This window comes from Pogoniulus pusillus, chromosome 7, assembly GCF_015220805.1.
Source record: "Pogoniulus pusillus isolate bPogPus1 chromosome 7, bPogPus1.pri, whole genome shotgun sequence".
NCBI classification, from domain to species: Eukaryota; Metazoa; Chordata; class Aves; order Piciformes; family Lybiidae; genus Pogoniulus; species Pogoniulus pusillus.
This window is the reverse complement of record NC_087270.1, coordinates 37072840-37089058: the sequence shown is the minus strand read 5'-3', so window position 1 is coordinate 37089058 and position 16219 is coordinate 37072840. Positions and strand designations below refer to the sequence as shown.

Below are 16219 nucleotides of genomic sequence, written 5' to 3'. Positions count from 1 at the left end.
CTTCCCTGCCACAAGGACAAGTCCCAGTGCTGCACCTAAACTGATTTTTCTGTGCTGTCCTGCATCTGCCTGATCTCCCCTCTGGGTCCCCAGGGTGTGGGGTTGGGGCTGAGGAAAGTTTCTGACCCTCATCAGCACCACTAGGAGGAGGGTGCCGGTGATGTCCCCTGTGCATAGCTGCTCATGGGGTTTTGTCCCTGGCACCCTGGGCAGCAATGTCCATGGGGCCGTATGTCCCCAGCATGCTGGACATGGCTGCCATCATCTGTGTGCTCCTGGCTACCTTTGGGGTTATGTATCCCCAGACCATGTGTCCACAAGCACTCCATGTGTCCCTATGCCCATGGGCTACATGTCCCCCAGCAACCTTTATGTGGGTAGCCGTAGGGATATGTGTCCCTAGGCACCCTGTGTGTCACAGCCTATGGGGCCACGCGTTTGCGTATCCAATATCCATGGGACTGTGTGTCTCTGGCACCCTGTGCGTGGGTGACCATGGGGTTGTAGGCACTCTGTGTGTCACAGCCTATGGGGCCACACGTTTGTGTATCCAATATCCATGGGACTGTGTGTCTCTGGCACCCTGTGCGTGGGTGACCGTGGGGTTGCAGGCACCCTGTGTGTCACAGCCTATGGGGCCACGCGTTTGCGTATCCAATATCTGTGGGACTGTGTGTCTCTGGCACCCTGTGCATGGGTGACCGTGGGGTTGCAGGCACCCTGTGTGTCACAGCCTATGGGGCCACACGTTTGTGTATCCAATATCCATGGGACTGTGTGTCTCTGGCACCCTGTGCGTGGGTGACCGTGGGGTTGCAGGCACCCTGTGTGTCACAGCCTATGGGGCCACGCGTTTGCGTATCCAGTGTCCGCGGGACTGTGTTTCCAGTGCGCTGTGCGTGGCTGACGGTGGGGTTGCGGGCACGCCGTGTGGCCATGCCCCCAGGCGCCCGGCGTGTCCCCGCACATGCTGCCCTCGGGCCATAGGTCTCCGAGCAGCTCCGGTACGGGCGCCCTGGGGGTTGGCTGTCCTTGGACCGGGCGCACACCACGCGCAGCGCGCGTGCTCTCCGCCGCCAGCGCAACCGCGGCGCCCCGGAGCGCGGCGCTCGAGCCGGCAGCGCGCGGGGCGGGAGCGCGCAGGCTGTGGGGGCGTGGCCTCGCGGGCGAGGGCTGCTCGGCCCCGCCCCGCCCGCCGCGCGCCGGTGGGCTCGGATTGGCGGGGGGCGGCGCCCCGAGGGGTGTGGCGCGAGGGCGGGCCGTGGCAGAGCGGCGGCTTCGGTGCCGCTGCGGAGCGGGTCCGTCCCGACCCGGCCTTAGCGCATCATGGCGGCGAAGCCCAGCTCCGGCCCCGCGGGGGAGAAGCGGATCATGTGCGTCGGGCTGGTGTGTCTGGACATCATCAGTGTGGTGGAGTCCTACCCGTCCGAGGACTCCGACAGCAGGTACTGCTAGTAATGGGTCTCCCGCGGCTCCCCTCTCAGGGCTTCACCGGGACTCGGACTGAGGCTCTTCCCGGTCCGACACCGACCATCTTGCAGGTGCTTGTCGCAGCGGTGGCAGCGGGGCGGGAATGCCTCCAACTCCTGCACGGTCCTGGCGCTGCTGGGAGCCCCCTGCTCTTTCATGGGCTCGCTGGCCCCCGGGTACGCCGCCGAGTAAGTGGGGTGCTGAACGGGGGGGGGATCCGGACTACTGGCAGGGTCCTGGGGGCGCCCCCGTCCTGACGCTCCCGACGGCTTTTCCACGTCTCTCCCGCCGGCAGCTTCGTCCTGGCCGACCTGCGGCGCTATGGGGTGGACGTGAGCCACGCGGTGCTGCAGCCTGGTGGCTGCCTGCCCACCTCCGTCGTCATCGCCAGTGCCAGCCGGGGCACCCGCACCATCCTGCACGCCAGCGGGTGCGTGGTGTCCCTCACCCGGCTCTCTGTCCCTCAAGTTTTATTGTGGCGGATTTCCGGCGCCGAGGTGTGGATGTGACACACGTGGCCTGGCAGCCCCGTGGGAACGTACCCTGCGCCTGCTGCATTGTCAGTTCCGCCAGCGGTTCCCGAACCATCGTGCTCTACGACACGTAAGGGCATCAGCCCTGGGCCCAATCGCCTGTTTGGCACCACTCGGCTGGGCCAGCTCAGGGCTGTGGCCTCCTCTATGCCTATGATGCTGCCAAGGCCACCCCTTGCACTTCAGGGGTCTTACAGTATTCAGCCCCAGACATGGGCTCAGCTGGTGCCAGCCCAGTGCTGCCATCCGGGGGGTCCCGCGTGCCAGATTGGGTGATTTCCTGTAATCCTGCACACACAATCACTTGGAATCATCCCCACAGCCTCAAATCATCCCCTGTGCCACAGCCATGATTGGTGGTGACACCCCCGTGTGGTCACGTGCCGCACTGTGCTGGGAGGCTGGTACGGTCCTCATCGATCTCCTTGCACTGTGCAGAGCAGTGCTTCTCAGCTGTGCTGGTGCCAAGGCACACAGGTTAATGGTGGAAGGGACCGTTGGGCATTGCCAACCCCCTGCAGCTCCAGCCTGACTGCCACCATGCTGCCCTTTGAGTCCATCTCGGGGTCCAGCTGTACTATTATTAATGATTCACCCGCGCAGTGCCAACCCCCACAGGGACCTCTGCCCCGGGCGTTGCCAAGCCCTCTGCAGCCCCTGGCACCGCACTTCGCCCCCGGCTGGGTGCCAGGGGAAAGGGGGGTCCCCTTACCCTGCCTGACCCCCCGCCCCGCAGGAACTTGCCCGATGTGACAGCTCGTGACTTCGAGCGGGTTGACCTCTCCCAGTACAAGTGGATCCACTGGGAGGTGAGCCTGGGGCTGGGGGCAGGGTGAGCCCGGGGCTGGGATGGGGACCAGGGGGCAGGGTGACCACAAGGCAGGGAGGCTCCATGGACAGGCAGTGCCGGTGCCAGGCAGTGTGTGCCCGCAGGCCCGGAATGCAGCGGAGCAGGTGGCAATGATACGGCGAGTGGAGCAGTACAACCAGTCCCGGCCTGCAGCGGAGAGGGTCCGAATCTCGGTGGAAGTGGAGAAGCCACGGCAGGAGCTGCTGCAGCTGATGGGCCTGGGGCACGTGGTACGGGGCGGGAGCATCGATCGGGGGCGGGACCGTCGAGGGACTGGGTCTGGGGGCAGGGACCAGACCTTGATCTGGGAGAAGGCAGGGGCTGAGGATATGGTTGGGAGCCACAGAGCGGTGCTAGGGCTGGGGGTTGCGTTACCGCCCCTGGGAGGGGTCAGGACCACGGGGGGAGTGGCACGGGGTGGGGCTACCTGCCGTGGATGCGGCCCAGGAGCAACAGGTAAGGGAGCAGAGGAGACGAAGTATCGAGGCCTCAGGAAGGATACAGAGATGCGGGGGCCAGGTGGGGGTACGGGGTGGACGATAGGAGATGCAGGAATGGGGAAGTTCAGTTGGGTTAGGGGGCGTACAGGGGTTGGAGGGTGTGCGGATAGGGAACTGTAGATGGCATTTGAGAACAGCCAGGGTCCAAGGGGTGCCAGGGTGTCAGCAAGTGCAGATGGAGCACGAGTTCGGTTCAGGTATGGGGGGCCACAGTCAAGGTGCAGGGGGTGTAGTTGTCATGTGAGGGTGGTACGGTTGGGGCACAGCAGTGGGTGCTTTGAGAGTGCTGGGGAGGGTATCACATCATCTTAGCCCCTCTGCTGCAGGTGTTCATCAGCAAGGACCTGGCCCAGCACCTTGGGTACCAGTCAGCCCCCGAGGCACTGCAAGGGCTACGCAGCCGCATACAGCCAGGGTATGATGAAGCACAAGAGGGCTGCAGGTCAGGAGGGCACGACCAAGCCCTGTACCCACTCCTTACATACCCCTAGGGCCACACTGATCTGTGCCTGGGCCGAGAAAGGGGCTGATGCAGTGGGACCTGATGGACAGCTGGTGCACTCAGAGGCATTCCCCCCAGAGACTCTTGTGGACACCCTGGGAGCTGGGGACACCTTCAATGCCGCCACGATCTTCGCGCTTTCAGCAGGTGAGCATGGTCGTGGCATGGCCCAGCACAGCCCAGCATGGCCTGGCAGGGCTGACAAGGTGCCTCTTCTCCAGGAAAGAGCCTGCAGGATGCCCTCACCTTCGGCTGCCAGATTGCAGGCAGAAAATGTGGGATCCAGGGCTTTGACAGCCTTGTCTGAGCTCTGCAGCCCATGCCAGGAGACCCCATCCCTGGGACACACTGCACCCTGCTGCACCCTCACTGCCCTGCTGCAAATAAAGCCCTGCACTGCCACAGCATTGCCTCCTGTGCCCAGCCCTTTGCCCTGGACAGAAGCTGCATTGAACATGGCCCAGGCAAGCACCACCAGCAGCACTTATATTTCTCTGTCCTGCCACATTACAAGGGTTGCCACACAGCCCCAGCCCCACTGTGCTCTGCAGCCCTGCCACAGGACGGAGGGGTGAAGGGAGCTCCCCCATCCCCATGTGTCCCGAGTGGGGCAGGGAACAGTCACAGCACTGCAACCCTCTTCAGAGACTGGCACAATGCTGCCTACCTTTCATGGCATGCCCCTCCCTGAGATCTCCCTAAACTGGCACATCTTTCCTCTCAGAGGCTCCAGCCTCAGGGACTTCCTCTGCCTCCATGGATTCCATGTCAGAGCCTTTAGCTTCATGGACTTCTTCCACCTCCATGGCTTCCATGTCAGAGGCCTCAACATGGGGAGTTGCCTGCTCCTCTGCCTGGCCATGTTCTGGACCACCCACCTCTGTGTTTTCCCCAGGGGTATCTCTGTTCTGCCTAGGTGCAGCTCCAGTCCCTGCTTGCGGCTCCCCAGACTGCTGTGGGTGGGGCTGCTCTGGGGGTCTGTGGTCCCAGAGGGGCAAGAAGAGCAGCTCGGGTGGGTCAAGCAGCCCATCCCTGCTCAGGTCCTGTCTCTCCAGGGTTCTGTCCACAAGCACAACCACCTGCAGGGACAGGATGAGGACAGTGTGAGAGTGCAGTCCAAGGGCTCTGTGGGGTGCCAGGAGCCATCTTCGTGAGACCTACCATATTGAGATCTGGCCACCCCCCTTCCTGCTGTGCCAGCACTGTGCCCAGCAGCTGCAGCAGCTCCAGCCCATCCAGGTGTCCGCTTCGGTCATGGTCATGCAGCACAAAGAGGAAAAGCAGGACTATGGGGCACAGGGTGCCATAAGTCAGGAGCCATATTCCTGCACCTATGGGACCCCCTGATCCCTGCAACCTTACCCTGCTCCCGTGTCATGGCCTCTGCGTCCCACTCCGGTGGCAGCCCCAGGCTCCTCACCACGTTCTGCAGCAGCCTGGGGGCAGCAGGCAGGGCAGTGGGCACACAGCCTCTGTCCCACAGCCTGCCCCACGACCTCACCCAGGGCAGCTCTGCCCTAGAGTTGTCCCCAGCACAACCCTGCCCCACAGTTATTTGGGTAGTACCTGTGCCCACTGTCCTCAGTGATGCACAGCACCCAGACAAAGGGTTTGGAACCCACTGATGTGGGGCTGCCCAAGGGGCAGGAACTCACAGCAGCGCTGACAGCTCTGGGCTCAGTGGGTCCGTGTCATAATCCAGTCTCATGGCCTTGGGGTCCTCAGGCCTGGGCAGGAGAGAGGAATGTCACTTGTATTCCTAGGTGTGGAGTAGTGAGGAGGAGGCTGCCCACCCCACTCCACTCCAGCCTGGCCTGACATCCCTGCAGTGCCCCACACAGCATTCCTTCCATCCACAGCCACCACAGCCTTCTGCACACCCTTGTGCCTTGTCTGGACACGTAAACCCTTTCCTTGGCCGTGCCACTTGGGCCTCTGCACCCACCTGCAGCTATGTGCCTCAGCCACTCTTGTGCCCCCAGCCCTGCACCCATCCACCCCACTTGCACCCATGTACCTGTGCACCTCTCTCATGCCCAAGTGCCTATCTGTACCTGTTCCTTCCTGTACATATGCACCCCATCCAGACCTGCACCACCCCATACCAGGGCAGTTCTCTTATACCTGTGCTGCCCAATACCTGTGCAGACCCTAATACTCATGCATTCCCTTCACACCCGTGCACCCCTTGATATTTCTGCCCCCTGAACATACCTTTGTTCCCCTATCTTGGGGGCAGTCAGTGCCACCGGGACCAGCAGCAGCAGCAGCAAGGCCACCAATGGGTTCCTCATTCTGCACCTTTGGGCTGCAGCCAGACAAGAGTGGCAAAGTGGACACTCCTGGCTGGGGGAAGCTGTGCCTGGCCACGGGAGAGTAGGGAAGTCAGTACGAGACGCTTCCACCGAGCCTTGGTCACGGCATCGTCCGCCAGCCCCCCTCCCCCCCCCCCCCGCCCCATCTGGTCTTTGCTGCCGGCCAGCCGTACCCGCAGCCTCTGCCTGCACTGGGGTGAGGGAGCTGCCCCGAGCTACCCCAGTCCCAGAAGCGTGCAGCAGTCCCGAGAAGCTGCAGGAGCGGTCCATGGCTCCAGCGCGACAGAGACACGCTGGCACTACCGGGACAGCCGCGAGCACCGGAGGGCACTGCTTACACTCACTGCTGGCACTGCTCGCACTCGCTGCTCACACTCACTGATCGCACTCTGCAGTCACAGTTCGGGCGTACTCCGGGCACTGCAGGCACACGGAGAAGCCGGTGCACATGAGCGCACCGTCCTGCCCTGCCGCGCACACCATGCACCATCTCAGCCCGCTCCCGCAGCCCCTCTGCCCACTCACTCGGTCCCGCTCTCCCGTCCCGCCACCGCCCGGTGCCACCCGCCCCGCCCGGGGCCACGTAGCTGACACGTTGCCTCGTACCGGTACCGGCTGAGATCCGCCTCGCCCTACCCCACCCCGCTGAGTCCTCCCCGCCCGGGAGGGCCCAGCCCCACCCGCGGCGTCCCGGAGCTTCTTCGGCTTCGCCCCGCCGGCAGTGCAGGGGTTAACCGGCACTCTGCGCCCGCTTCAAAGATGGCAGCCGGCGCCACACACGCCCGTTCCAGGGTGGGGCCAGTGGTGGGCGGTGCCGCAGTGGACGGGGCTACGGCGAGGCGAGGCCGGTGCGGAGCGGCAGCGTCGCGCTGGGGCATGGCCGCGGAGGGGCTGCCGGTGCCCGCGTTGTTGCCGCCGTTTCCGCTGCTGCTGGTGGCCGCCGCCGCCGTCCTCTTCGGCTACTACTGGGCTCGGGTGCCGCGGGTGAGCGCCTGCTGGGCTCCGGGGGAGCGGCTCGGCCCCGCCTAGCGGCCCCGCTGACCGGCTTCTTCCCATGCCCGGCCCCGCAGCGGCCGCTCCTCGCCGCCGGCCCGCGGCTCCGCGCCTTCTTGCAGCGGCACTGCCCCGCCGTGGGCGAGACCTTCTGCCCCACGCCCTGGTGCTTCGAGGGCCGCCTGCAGACCGTGCTGGGAGCCCTGCTCCAGGCCCGCCCGCCTGTCTCCTACCGCAGGTGAGCACTCGGCACCGGCAGCGGCCCGGTTCTCAAGCCGCTCTACCGACCCACCGCTCCGCCCCACAGCGAGGCCATCCGCACCCCTGACGGAGGGCAGCTTATCCTCGACTGGGCCGAGAACACCGACAGTCACCGGCACCCGGATCCCCGTGCCCGCCCCACCGTCCTGCTGCTGCCGGGTCTCACTGGCAGCAGCCAGGCCGGTTACCTGCTCCGCCTTGCGCACCGGGCCAGCTGCGCCGGCTACAGGTGAGCCCCGGGGACGGGCCGGCTGCAGATTAGCCAACCAACTCACGTATTGTCCCACCACAGGTCCGTCGTGCTCAACCACCGAGGCTGCCGGGGCGAGGAGCTGTTGGTGGGCACAACCCCTAAACCCCCGTCCCCAGTTTCATGCAGAGCTGGGCCACATGGCACGGTGGGTCACCACCCGTCCTCAGCTCTGCTACCCCCTCAGACGCCCCGGACATTCTGCGCCAGCAACACCGAAGACCTGGAGACAGCCATTGCCCATGTCAAGCGCCAGTACCCGTGTGCCCCAGTACTGGCTGTGGGCGTTTCCCTGGGCGGGTATGGGCAGGGTCCACGCTGAGAATGAGCCGGGATGGCAGCCCGGCCAGTCCTCACCAGGGATGGGTCAGGATGGTGGCCCAGCTGTCCCTGGTCAGGGACAGACCAGGATGGCAATATGGCTGTCTCTGACCAGGAATGGGTCAGGCTGGTGGCACGCCTGGCCTTGAACGGGGTCAGGCTGGGATGGTGGCATAGCTGCCCCTAACTGGCTGTGCCACAGGATGCAGGTGCTGAACTATCTGGGGCGGAAGGGTCAGGCAGCAGGGCTAGTGGCAGCCATGGCCCTGTCCCCAGTCTGGGACCCCAGCATCTCATCCACATCACTGGAGCAGCCTCTGAATTGCCTGCTCTTCAACCAGCGCCTTGCTGTCAGCCTCTGCCAGCTTGTCAGCAGGTGGGTGGGGGACACAGTGGGGTCCACACATCCAGCAGAGGGGTGGTGTCATCACCCAGCCCTGACCCTAGGGGTTGGTGCAGGCACAGAGCGGCAATCGGGGACAAAGTGGATGTGGAGCACGTTCTAAAGGTAGGATGCAGAACCCCACCCTGGCCCCACAGGCAGAGCCTGCCCTTACCCCCACCCCGTGCAGGCACGAACCATCCGAGAGTTCGATGAGCGCTACACGGCTCAGGCCTTTGGCTACCGCTCCTGCCACGAGTACTACGAGGCGGCCAGCCCCAAGCGCCAGCTGCACCGCATCCACGTGCCTGTGCTCTGCCTCAATGCTTCAGATGATCCCTTCTCCCCACTGCATGGTGAGTGGGGGGAACCGAGGGCCAGCCCTGACAGTGGGGTTGCCCCTGGCAAACTCCTTCTCACTATGGTTGTCCAGCCATCCCCGTGGAGACCGCCTGGCACCTGCCCTACGTGGCACTGTTGGTCACAGCCCATGGGGGACATATTGGCTTCCTGGAAGGGCTTTGGCCCCGCCCTGGTAGTTTCATGGAGCGACTCTTCTCCCAGTTCATCACTGCTGTCTTTGAGCACGGGGACGAAGTACGGCAGCTGGAAGGGGATGGGGAGGGCATCAGGGAGAGGGTTGTCGAGCAGGGCACTACCTGACCCCCTAATAAACTTGCACAGCTGCAGCCATGTGTCCATGGACTGGGCAGGGAAGGTGTGGCAGGCGGCTAGTGCAGATTCCCAAGCCAGGAGCAGCTCCAGAGCCAGCATCACTCTCTGTCAACACAGATCAGACAGCGGTGCCTTTGCTCTCCAGTTTTAATGGCAGCACGGAGACAGAGGGCTGTAGGACCACCTCCTCCGCGGGGCCAGCCCCGTACCACAATGCAGCCAGCACAGTCCTGCCAGGCCAGGGCCCCTCGTCTGCTCCCCGAGCACCAGCGGGGACAGCAGGACTGGGGCTGGTCCCTTGTCTGCTTCACAGTCTGCTTAGGGTGGGCCGAGGTACAGCAGAGACTGGCCAGCTTCGGGGGAGGGGGGCGTGTCTGTCCTGGCGCTGGGGGGAGGCTGTAACCTACAGGAACCCTGGGAAGGCAAGCTGCAGCAGCAGGATAGTGGCCACAATGAGCCCCGCACAGAGCAGCAGCAGCAGCCAGACAGGGAGGGAGCCTGTGGAAGAGACAGAGGTGAAGATGGGTGCTGCAGCCCCCGGGACCCCCATGCATGCTGGAGGATGGGAAAAGGCAAAACCCTGCTCCGGAATGCAGAGAAGTGGTAGGTACCCCAGCACCCACGGCAGCTCCCCAGGACCTACGTCGGCTGGGAAGCAGGTGCAGCTTGCAGCGGCTGTCCACAGCGACACTGAGCAGGGCAGCCTCATTCCCTGCCAGCAGCTCCCGCCCACGCTGGCTCTCGGGGACAAAAGCCACATCCGTCACCACAATGCCATGTGCCTCCTTCACGTAGTATAGCCTCTGCAGGGTGGGAGAGGGGAGGATTGGCCCAAGGTAGCCTGGCCACAGGAGCACACTGGGACTGCCACCTCACGTCTCCCTGCTCAACCTGGCTACCCCACAGCTTACCTGCAGCGAGAAGGCAATGTGGATGGCAACGGATCCTGTCACTGTGCCCAGCCCCAGGAAGGTGCCTGAGTCACTGCAGGAGAAGAACAGTCAGTGGGACTTGTGCAGCCCTCAGTCCCAAACCTGCCTGGCCCCTGGGTACCTGATAGAGAGGCAGGAGATGACCTCACTGCCACAGGGTCGGGTCAGCAGTGGCAGGAAGCTCTTTCCATCCCATTTGGTCAGGTAGCAGGGTGGAGGGCGACGTTCTCGCTTGTGGGGCACCTGCACAGTGTAAAGCCGCAGCAGCCCAGCGTTGTCTTCCACAGTCCCAAACCTGCCCCAGGGAGAGCACACGGTGAATCGCTCCCTACAGTCAGCACCACCATGCCTCCTCCACCCAGGGTTGTGAGGGGGACATCTGGTGCATTGAGGGAAAGCCTGCCAGCACTGCAATGAAAGCTCACCAGCACCCAGCACCTTCCACTTCCCACCTCACCTCTCCCATGCTCAGACTTGAAGCCAGACCCAACCCCACTAAAGCAAACAGCAGAGTTGCTTTTTCCCCTAGCCCAGGGAACTGGGAGTAAGCTTGGTGTAGAGCAGCAGCTCTGTGGGGGTGTTCCGTTCCCAGCCCCCTGCCCTCACCGGCAGGCCTGGTAGCGGTAAGCTTTGTCAGGTATGCTGGGCAGGTTCTCATTCCAGCGCAGCCCTGTCACCAGCTGGTCCTGCTGCCACACACAGCACTGGAAGTCCCGTCCTGCTGTCACCACCTGCACAGAGAGGCCACAGGCACCCAGGGGATGATTCATCACGTGGAACCATCTGATACCCTCAATGTCAGGGGCCAGGGAGCCACCTGCCACTCACCTTGTTGTCAGGGCCCAGCGCAATATCTTCAATCTCCCCATCATGGGCTTTGAACTCCAGTGTCTTCTTCATGCTGGGGAACTGTAAGAGAACAGCAGGTGTCAGAGTGGTGCCCATGGGCCAGATCCCCACAGCAGCACCCAGAATCACTCAGAGAAGGTGTAGGGAAGACAAAGCATTACACAGCCACAGGTGCTGCCAAACTGACAACACTGTGACTTGGCATTCCCTACCAGATGCATGGCACAAGCACGGCGATGCCTGGCCTTAGCTCTCCCTGTACTTACCTCCCAGAGGCGAAGGAAGCCATCAGCACCACCAGTGACAAGCAGAGAGCAGTCAGCATTGAAGCGGACAGCCTTCTGCAGGGCGTCGGGGCTGAAATCCGTACGGACGCTGTGCAGACTCTCCACTGTCACCTCGCTTGTCTGACTCTGTGTGTCACCCTGCCCCACCGGACTGGGACCCTTCCGCTTCCGTGGCCCCTTCTCCCCACTGCCTGTGGTGGGGCAGATGACATGGAGCCCTAGCACAGGTCCCTGCCACTAGGCAGGCTGAGACCAGTGGGGTGCTGCAGACCATCTCTAGAGCACCCCACAGATCACCCAGCTCCCCACATCCTGCCCCACACTGCCCAGGGCAAGTGCTGTCAGGCCCCAGGCAAAGCGGGACCTCACCGTTCTGGCCGTCTGAGCTGCTCTTGGCCTCGGGTGCCTGCAGGCTGAAGCGGAGGATGTGGCAGCTGGCATCCTGCCCCGCGGCAATGATGTCGTCGTGGGCCAATGCCATGGTCATGGTGGCGCGAGTCTCGGTGTCGTGAGAGTGGAGCAGGGAGGCACTGAGCTGCCCCCCGATCTGCTCCAGATGCAAAAAGTGCTGCAGGACAGCAGTCGGACTCAGCCACAGGCTCTGACATAGGGACTCGCCCCGGGACCACCCGCTCCACATCCTAGCCCAGGCTACCCCCATAGCATCCGACCGCTGCCGCCTGCACCCGACCCCAGCCCGCGGTCTGGGACCCTCTCCCCCTCCGAGGCCCCCGGACCCCCAGCTCCCCGCCCACTGTGCCCGGCCCCGAAGCTCCCGGGCCTCCGCACCCCACCTCCACCCACCCGCGGCACCCCCGACCCATCCGCACCACGCCATTGCGGATGCCTGTCTTGGCGGCGCCGCCGCCGCCGGCAGTGATGGCTAACGGCCGCCGTGGGTGGAGGCGGACGGTGTACAGAGGGAACGGCGCTCGGTACAGTTCCGCCGGCCGCCGCGGCGCCATGGCTGCGCCGCACACGTCAGCGCATCGCCGCGCCCCTCCGCCACCGCGTCCTGCGCGTCACCGCCCCGCTCGGCACCGCGACCTGCGCGTCACCTGCGCGTCACCGCCCCGCCCGCCCCCGCCGCCCCGGGCCCCGCCGCCGAGTCCCCAGCCCAGCCTCTTTTCACCCTAAGCCCCGCCCGCTCCCCCGCCCGTCGGCGGGCTGCCGTCGCGGCGCCTCGGTTAGGGGTCGCTCGCCTCGCTCGCTGGTCTCCAGGTTGGCTGCTGGCTCGCTGCCCGGGATGGGCCCTCGCCGGCTCCACGGCCGCGGGGAAGCAGCTCTGCGGCCCGAGGGTGGCCTGGGACGGGGGTCCGGTGCAGTGCAGAGGCACCGCTCAGCCCCAGTGCCCCCACCTGCGGAGCCACGCTGGGCGAGGCAGGGGACAGAGAGCTGCCTGGGCTGCCATGGGACCCCCAGACTGTTACTTCCAAGTCTTGATCCCGACTGCGCCTTCCCCATCCCAGCTTTGACTTGGCTTTGCTCTTCCTGCGCCGGCTTCCAGTTCCCTTGGGGGATCTCGCTCCGCTGCCTGGCAGCAGATGCAGGCGCTAGGGTGTGCTGAGATTGGGGCCCCGAGCGAGAGGGCGCTGGGGTGGGGATGGAGCAGCCGCCAGCGTTCGTGGGGGGCAGGTTAGCGATGTGAGGAGAACGCTTTCTTCCCTAGTGCAGCCCTCAGGCTACCCTCAGCTAATCTTTCAGATCGGCAATGAGGAAGTTGCAATGCAAAGTCCATGGCCAGCTTCAAGGCCTTAGGACGACTAACTAAGGGATCAGGAGCACAGATAACTTTTCTCATCTATCTCCCAGTTGCAGGGTGTGATGAAGGAATAAACAAAAGAGTCAGCAGATCAATGCCTGGCTCCAAGACTGGTGTCTCTGTCGGGACTTTGGATTCTTTAACCATGGGCTGATTTACAGGTCACCAGCACTGCTGGCAAGGGATGGGGTACACCTGTCACAAAGAGGGAAAAGGATCCTAGCCTAGGAGCTAGCAGGGCTCATTGGAAGAGTTCTAAGCGAGATTGAAAGGGGACAGGGCACAAAACAGCTTGCCAAGAAAATAAGCCTGAGAGCAGTGCACCCACGTTTGAAGGATGGTGTGCTAGTGAGCCCTGTCAGTCTGCGGCATCAGTGGAGGTAGGGAATGGAGACCCACGAGGAGCAAAGGCTCCAGGGCCACTGGTGAATTAGCAACCACAGGAGCACCTGAGAACAGCCAGGTAGGAATTAGGACTCCACCCTACATAAATGTGGCAAGGAGTTTAGATCACCTGAAGTGCATCTACCCTCATGCATGCAGCATGGGAAACAAACAGGACTACCTGGGAGCCACAGCGTAACAGGAAAGCTGTGGTGCAGAGTTGTGGTGGAACAGCTCACTGCGGACTGCAGCGCCACAGTCAAGTGCTACAACCTCTTCAGATAGGTAAGGAAAAAGAGGCAGTGGCATGACCCTGTGTGTTGGAGAGTGGTTTAATTGTGTTGAGGCTCACAGAGTTGAGTGTTTATGAGCAAGATCAGAAGGAAGGCAACAAGGCAGATATCCTGGTGGAAGTCGGTCATAGACCACACAACCATGATGAAGAGACAGATAAAATTCTTTAGGCATCTAGCCCTTGTTCTTGTGGGGGACTTCAGCTTCCCTAATGTCTGCTGGAAACACAATACATCAGAGAGGAAGAAGTCCTGGAAGTTCCTAGGGTGTGCAGAGGACAACTTCCTGACGCAGCGGGTGAGAAAGCTGGCTAGGGAAGGCACCCTGCGGGACCTGCTCTTTGAACAGGGGAGGACCGGTGGGGACGTCTTGAGCACAGCAATCGTGAAGCCACAGAGGTCTCAGTTGTCAGAGAAGTCTGGTGGGGGGTGCAATGGTCAGGGGATGTCTCAGGCATAGTGGTCATGAAGTGACAGAGTTCTCAGTTGTCAGAGAAGTCTGGTGGGGGGTGCAATGGTCAGGGGATGTCTCAGGCATAGTGGTCATGAAGTGACAGAGTTCTCAGTTGTCAGAGAAGTCTGGTGGGGGGTGCAATGATCGGGGGCTGTCTTGAGCATGGTGATTATCAAGTGACAGAGTTCTCAGTTGTTGGAGAAGTCACTAAAGGGGTCATGAGAATGATCACCTTAGACTTCAATGTGAAGACTTTGGCACGTTTCAGAGACTGGTCAAGGGAGTCCCTTGAGAGGCAGTCCTGAAAGGCCAGGAAGTCTGGATATTGTTCAGGAAGGAAGTCTTACAGGTGCAGAAACAGGCCATCCCCGTGTACCAAAGGACAAGTCAGCGGGGCAGAAGGCTGGCCTGGTTGGATAGAGAGGTTTGGTTGCTGCTTAGGGAGAAAATGAGGAGCCTGTGCCGTTGGAAGGCATGCAGGAGGACTACAAGATTGTCATGAAACTAGACAGGGAGAAAATGAGAAGGGCCAAAACCCAGCTGGAAATTAGTATGGCTTCAGCTGTTAAAGAAAAGTCCTTCTACAAATAAATTAGCAGCAAAAGGAGGGCTAAGGAGAATCCCTGTCCTTTGCTGGAGTCAGGGGGGAGTGGAGCGGTCGAGGATGAGGAAAAGACTGAGGTACTCAATATCTTTTTTTGCCTCAGTCTTTAGTAGTGAGACCAATTGTTCCCTGGATACCCAGCCCCAAGAAGGAGGATCTGGGGAACTACAGACCTGCCAGCCTGACCTTGGTGCTGGGGAAGGTCACAGACCAGGTCATGCTGAGTGCCATTACGCAGGATGTGCAGGGCAACCCAGTCAGCATGGGTTAATGAAGGGCAGGTCCCAGTCGATAAGCATGATCTCCTCCCCTTGCAAGGTGACCAGCTTTGTGGGTGAGGGAAAGGCTGTGGGTGTTACTTACCTCACCTCTAGCCTTTGATACTGTCTCCCACAGCGCCCTTTGGAGGCACTGTCTGCACATGGCTTGGCTGGGTGGATGCTTCACTGAGTTAAAACCTGTCTGGATGGCTGAGCCCACAGGGTGGTGGTGAATGGAGTTAAATCCAGCTGGCAGATAGTCACAAGTGGCCTTCACTGGGGCTCAGTATTTGGGCCAGTTCAGGCAGCTGCCCACCACCAGTGCCACACCAGCACTGGGCTTCCATCCAACAGGAAGGGCCTCGAGGGCCTGTGGCCTGGTGTGACCCCACGTGGGTGCCATGCCCAGAGCATGACCTCTGCCTATGGCACCCTGCCCACATCTTGGTGGGTCCTGTGACACTGAGGCCAGGCTGTGGGGCAAGGTGGGCTGCTGCAGGCGGCTGTGGGCTGGGGGAGGCTCTGGCTGGGGCAGCCTGTACCTCCAGCTCATCCCCGTGCCAAGGAGGAGGAGGTGGGACACCCACCCAGAGGAGGCTGTGGGCTGAGCTATGCTGGGAGGTGGCAGGGATGCAGAGGTGCTCCTCTGGGCCCCCCGACCCACCAGTGCTTCGCGGGGCTGAAGTGCAAGCAGGAGTGTAGGCAGGGGCTGCCTGGTGGGGCCCAGCACGGCTGAGAACATGGGGGCATGCTCTGGTGAGGGGCACAGAGCAAAGCCAGCTGCCACCCACAGCCACTCCCCTGTCTCCTCCAGCTGCCAGGGGAGGAGGGCTGCCTGCAGCCCCCCACGAGCTGCCTGCTGCTGACAGAGAGGGAGCACAGACACAACTCCAGGGGTCTCAACTGCCTACCCTGGCACCCCAGGGAGCAGCTCCACATCAGAACAGGTAAGGGGCCAGCTGAGCACAGGAGGAGGACCCCATGGCCTCGGTGTGTGGTGGAAGCAGGGAGCCCCAGCAATGCCACCCCTCAGCTTACTGCACTAAAGCCAGATGGCACAGGAGGCCCTGGGGAGATGCCGTGGTGAAGGGTGTGCATGCCTGGCAGTGCCAGTCTACCCTGCTTGGTGGGCTGTGGGCAGGGCTGAGACGGGTGGAGTACAGGCAGGACACGTGGGCTGCCCCACGGCATGCAGTCCTGGGGGCACAGACACCCCGTGGGCCTAGATCCTGGGTTCACCTGGGTCCCCAGGAACAGATGGTATCCTAGAGGATGAGTGCTGTCCCCATTCTCACTGGGGGAGATGGTGACCACCCCAGCCCCAGCTGCAGGGCGCCATGGG

The 16219-nt window shown here is 62.6% G+C and overlaps 4 protein-coding genes across 7 annotated transcripts; 2 read left to right on the top strand and 2 right to left on the bottom strand.

Annotated features, from left to right (window-relative positions):
* The first annotated feature begins 1247 nt into the window (after positions 1–1247).
* On the top strand, positions 1248–4262 carry KHK (ketohexokinase). Of its 3 annotated transcripts, none has more exons than XM_064146542.1 (8): positions 1248–1445; positions 1542–1658; positions 1939–2073; positions 2740–2812; positions 2937–3083; positions 3680–3768; positions 3845–4002; positions 4077–4262. In XM_064146542.1, the coding sequence occupies exons 1-8, from the start codon at positions 1327–1329 to the stop codon at positions 4160–4162; spliced, it is 924 nt and encodes a 307-aa protein (XP_064002612.1). In that variant the 5' UTR covers positions 1248–1326; the 3' UTR covers positions 4163–4262. The 3 variants fall into 3 exon arrangements, with proteins under 3 accessions (XP_064002612.1, XP_064002613.1, XP_064002614.1); XM_064146543.1 differs by lacking the exon at positions 1939–2073 and adding an exon at positions 1766–1900; XM_064146544.1 differs by lacking the exon at positions 1939–2073.
* On the bottom strand, positions 4192–5390 carry CGREF1 (cell growth regulator with EF-hand domain 1). The gene is made up of 3 exons (XM_064146545.1): positions 5218–5390; positions 5017–5141; positions 4192–4934 (listed from the first exon to the last, which is right to left on the bottom strand). Exons 1-3 carry the CDS (start codon positions 5231–5233, stop codon positions 4554–4556), a joined length of 522 nt encoding a protein of 173 aa, XP_064002615.1. The 5' UTR covers positions 5234–5390; the 3' UTR covers positions 4192–4553.
* Positions 5391–6970: 1580 nt separating this feature from the next.
* ABHD1 (abhydrolase domain containing 1) lies at positions 6971–11707 on the top strand. Of its 2 annotated transcripts, XM_064146540.1 has the most exons (9): positions 6971–7154; positions 7241–7401; positions 7471–7653; positions 7717–7762; positions 7862–7974; positions 8198–8371; positions 8455–8503; positions 8568–8733; positions 8811–9066. In XM_064146540.1, exons 1-9 carry the CDS (start codon positions 7047–7049, stop codon positions 9038–9040), a joined length of 1230 nt encoding a protein of 409 aa, XP_064002610.1. In that variant the 5' UTR covers positions 6971–7046; the 3' UTR covers positions 9041–9066. The 2 variants fall into 2 exon arrangements, with proteins under 2 accessions (XP_064002610.1, XP_064002609.1); XM_064146539.1 differs by having other exon boundaries at positions 8568–11707.
* PREB (prolactin regulatory element binding) lies at positions 9182–12154 on the bottom strand. The gene is made up of 9 exons (XM_064146541.1): positions 11951–12154; positions 11490–11688; positions 11100–11311; positions 10813–10893; positions 10591–10715; positions 10106–10279; positions 9964–10036; positions 9696–9855; positions 9182–9550 (listed from the first exon to the last, which is right to left on the bottom strand). The coding sequence occupies exons 1-9, from the start codon at positions 12083–12085 to the stop codon at positions 9456–9458; spliced, it is 1254 nt and encodes a 417-aa protein (XP_064002611.1). The 5' UTR covers positions 12086–12154; the 3' UTR covers positions 9182–9455.
* Positions 12155–16219: the final 4065 nt, after the last annotated feature.

What these genes read in the sequence shown, in the direction of transcription:
- KHK (XM_064146542.1), top strand. Translation starts at nt 1,327, where the DNA reads ATGGCGGCGAAGCCCAGCTCCGGCCCCGCGGGGGAGAAGCGGATCATG. An exon ending in ACCATCGTGCTCTACGACAC is followed by an intron (nt 2,074 to 2,739) that starts GTAAGGGCATCA and finishes CCCGCCCCGCAG; the next exon opens with GAACTTGCCCGATGTGACAG. An exon ending in CGCAGCCGCATACAGCCAGG is followed by an intron (nt 3,769 to 3,844) that starts GTATGATGAAGC and finishes ACATACCCCTAG; the next exon opens with GGCCACACTGATCTGTGCCT.
- CGREF1 (XM_064146545.1), bottom strand. An exon ending in GGTGGCCAGATCTCAATATG is followed by an intron (nt 4,935 to 5,016) that starts GTAGGTCTCACG and finishes CTGTCCCTGCAG; the next exon opens with GTGGTTGTGCTTGTGGACAG.
- PREB (XM_064146541.1), bottom strand. Translation starts at nt 12,085, where the DNA reads ATGGCGCCGCGGCGGCCGGCGGAACTGTACCGAGCGCCGTTCCCTCTG. An exon ending in CAGGCATCCGCAATGGCGTG is followed by an intron (nt 11,689 to 11,950) that starts GTGCGGATGGGT and finishes GCTGTCCTGCAG; the next exon opens with CACTTTTTGCATCTGGAGCA. An exon ending in CGCTGGGCCCTGACAACAAG is followed by an intron (nt 10,716 to 10,812) that starts GTGAGTGGCAGG and finishes CTCTCTGTGCAG; the next exon opens with GTGGTGACAGCAGGACGGGA.
- ABHD1 (XM_064146539.1), top strand. Translation starts at nt 7,047, where the DNA reads ATGGCCGCGGAGGGGCTGCCGGTGCCCGCGTTGTTGCCGCCGTTTCCG. An exon ending in CTCTGCCAGCTTGTCAGCAG is followed by an intron (nt 8,372 to 8,454) that starts GTGGGTGGGGGA and finishes GGGTTGGTGCAG; the next exon opens with GCACAGAGCGGCAATCGGGG. An exon ending in ATGTGGAGCACGTTCTAAAG is followed by an intron (nt 8,504 to 8,567) that starts GTAGGATGCAGA and finishes CACCCCGTGCAG; the next exon opens with GCACGAACCATCCGAGAGTT.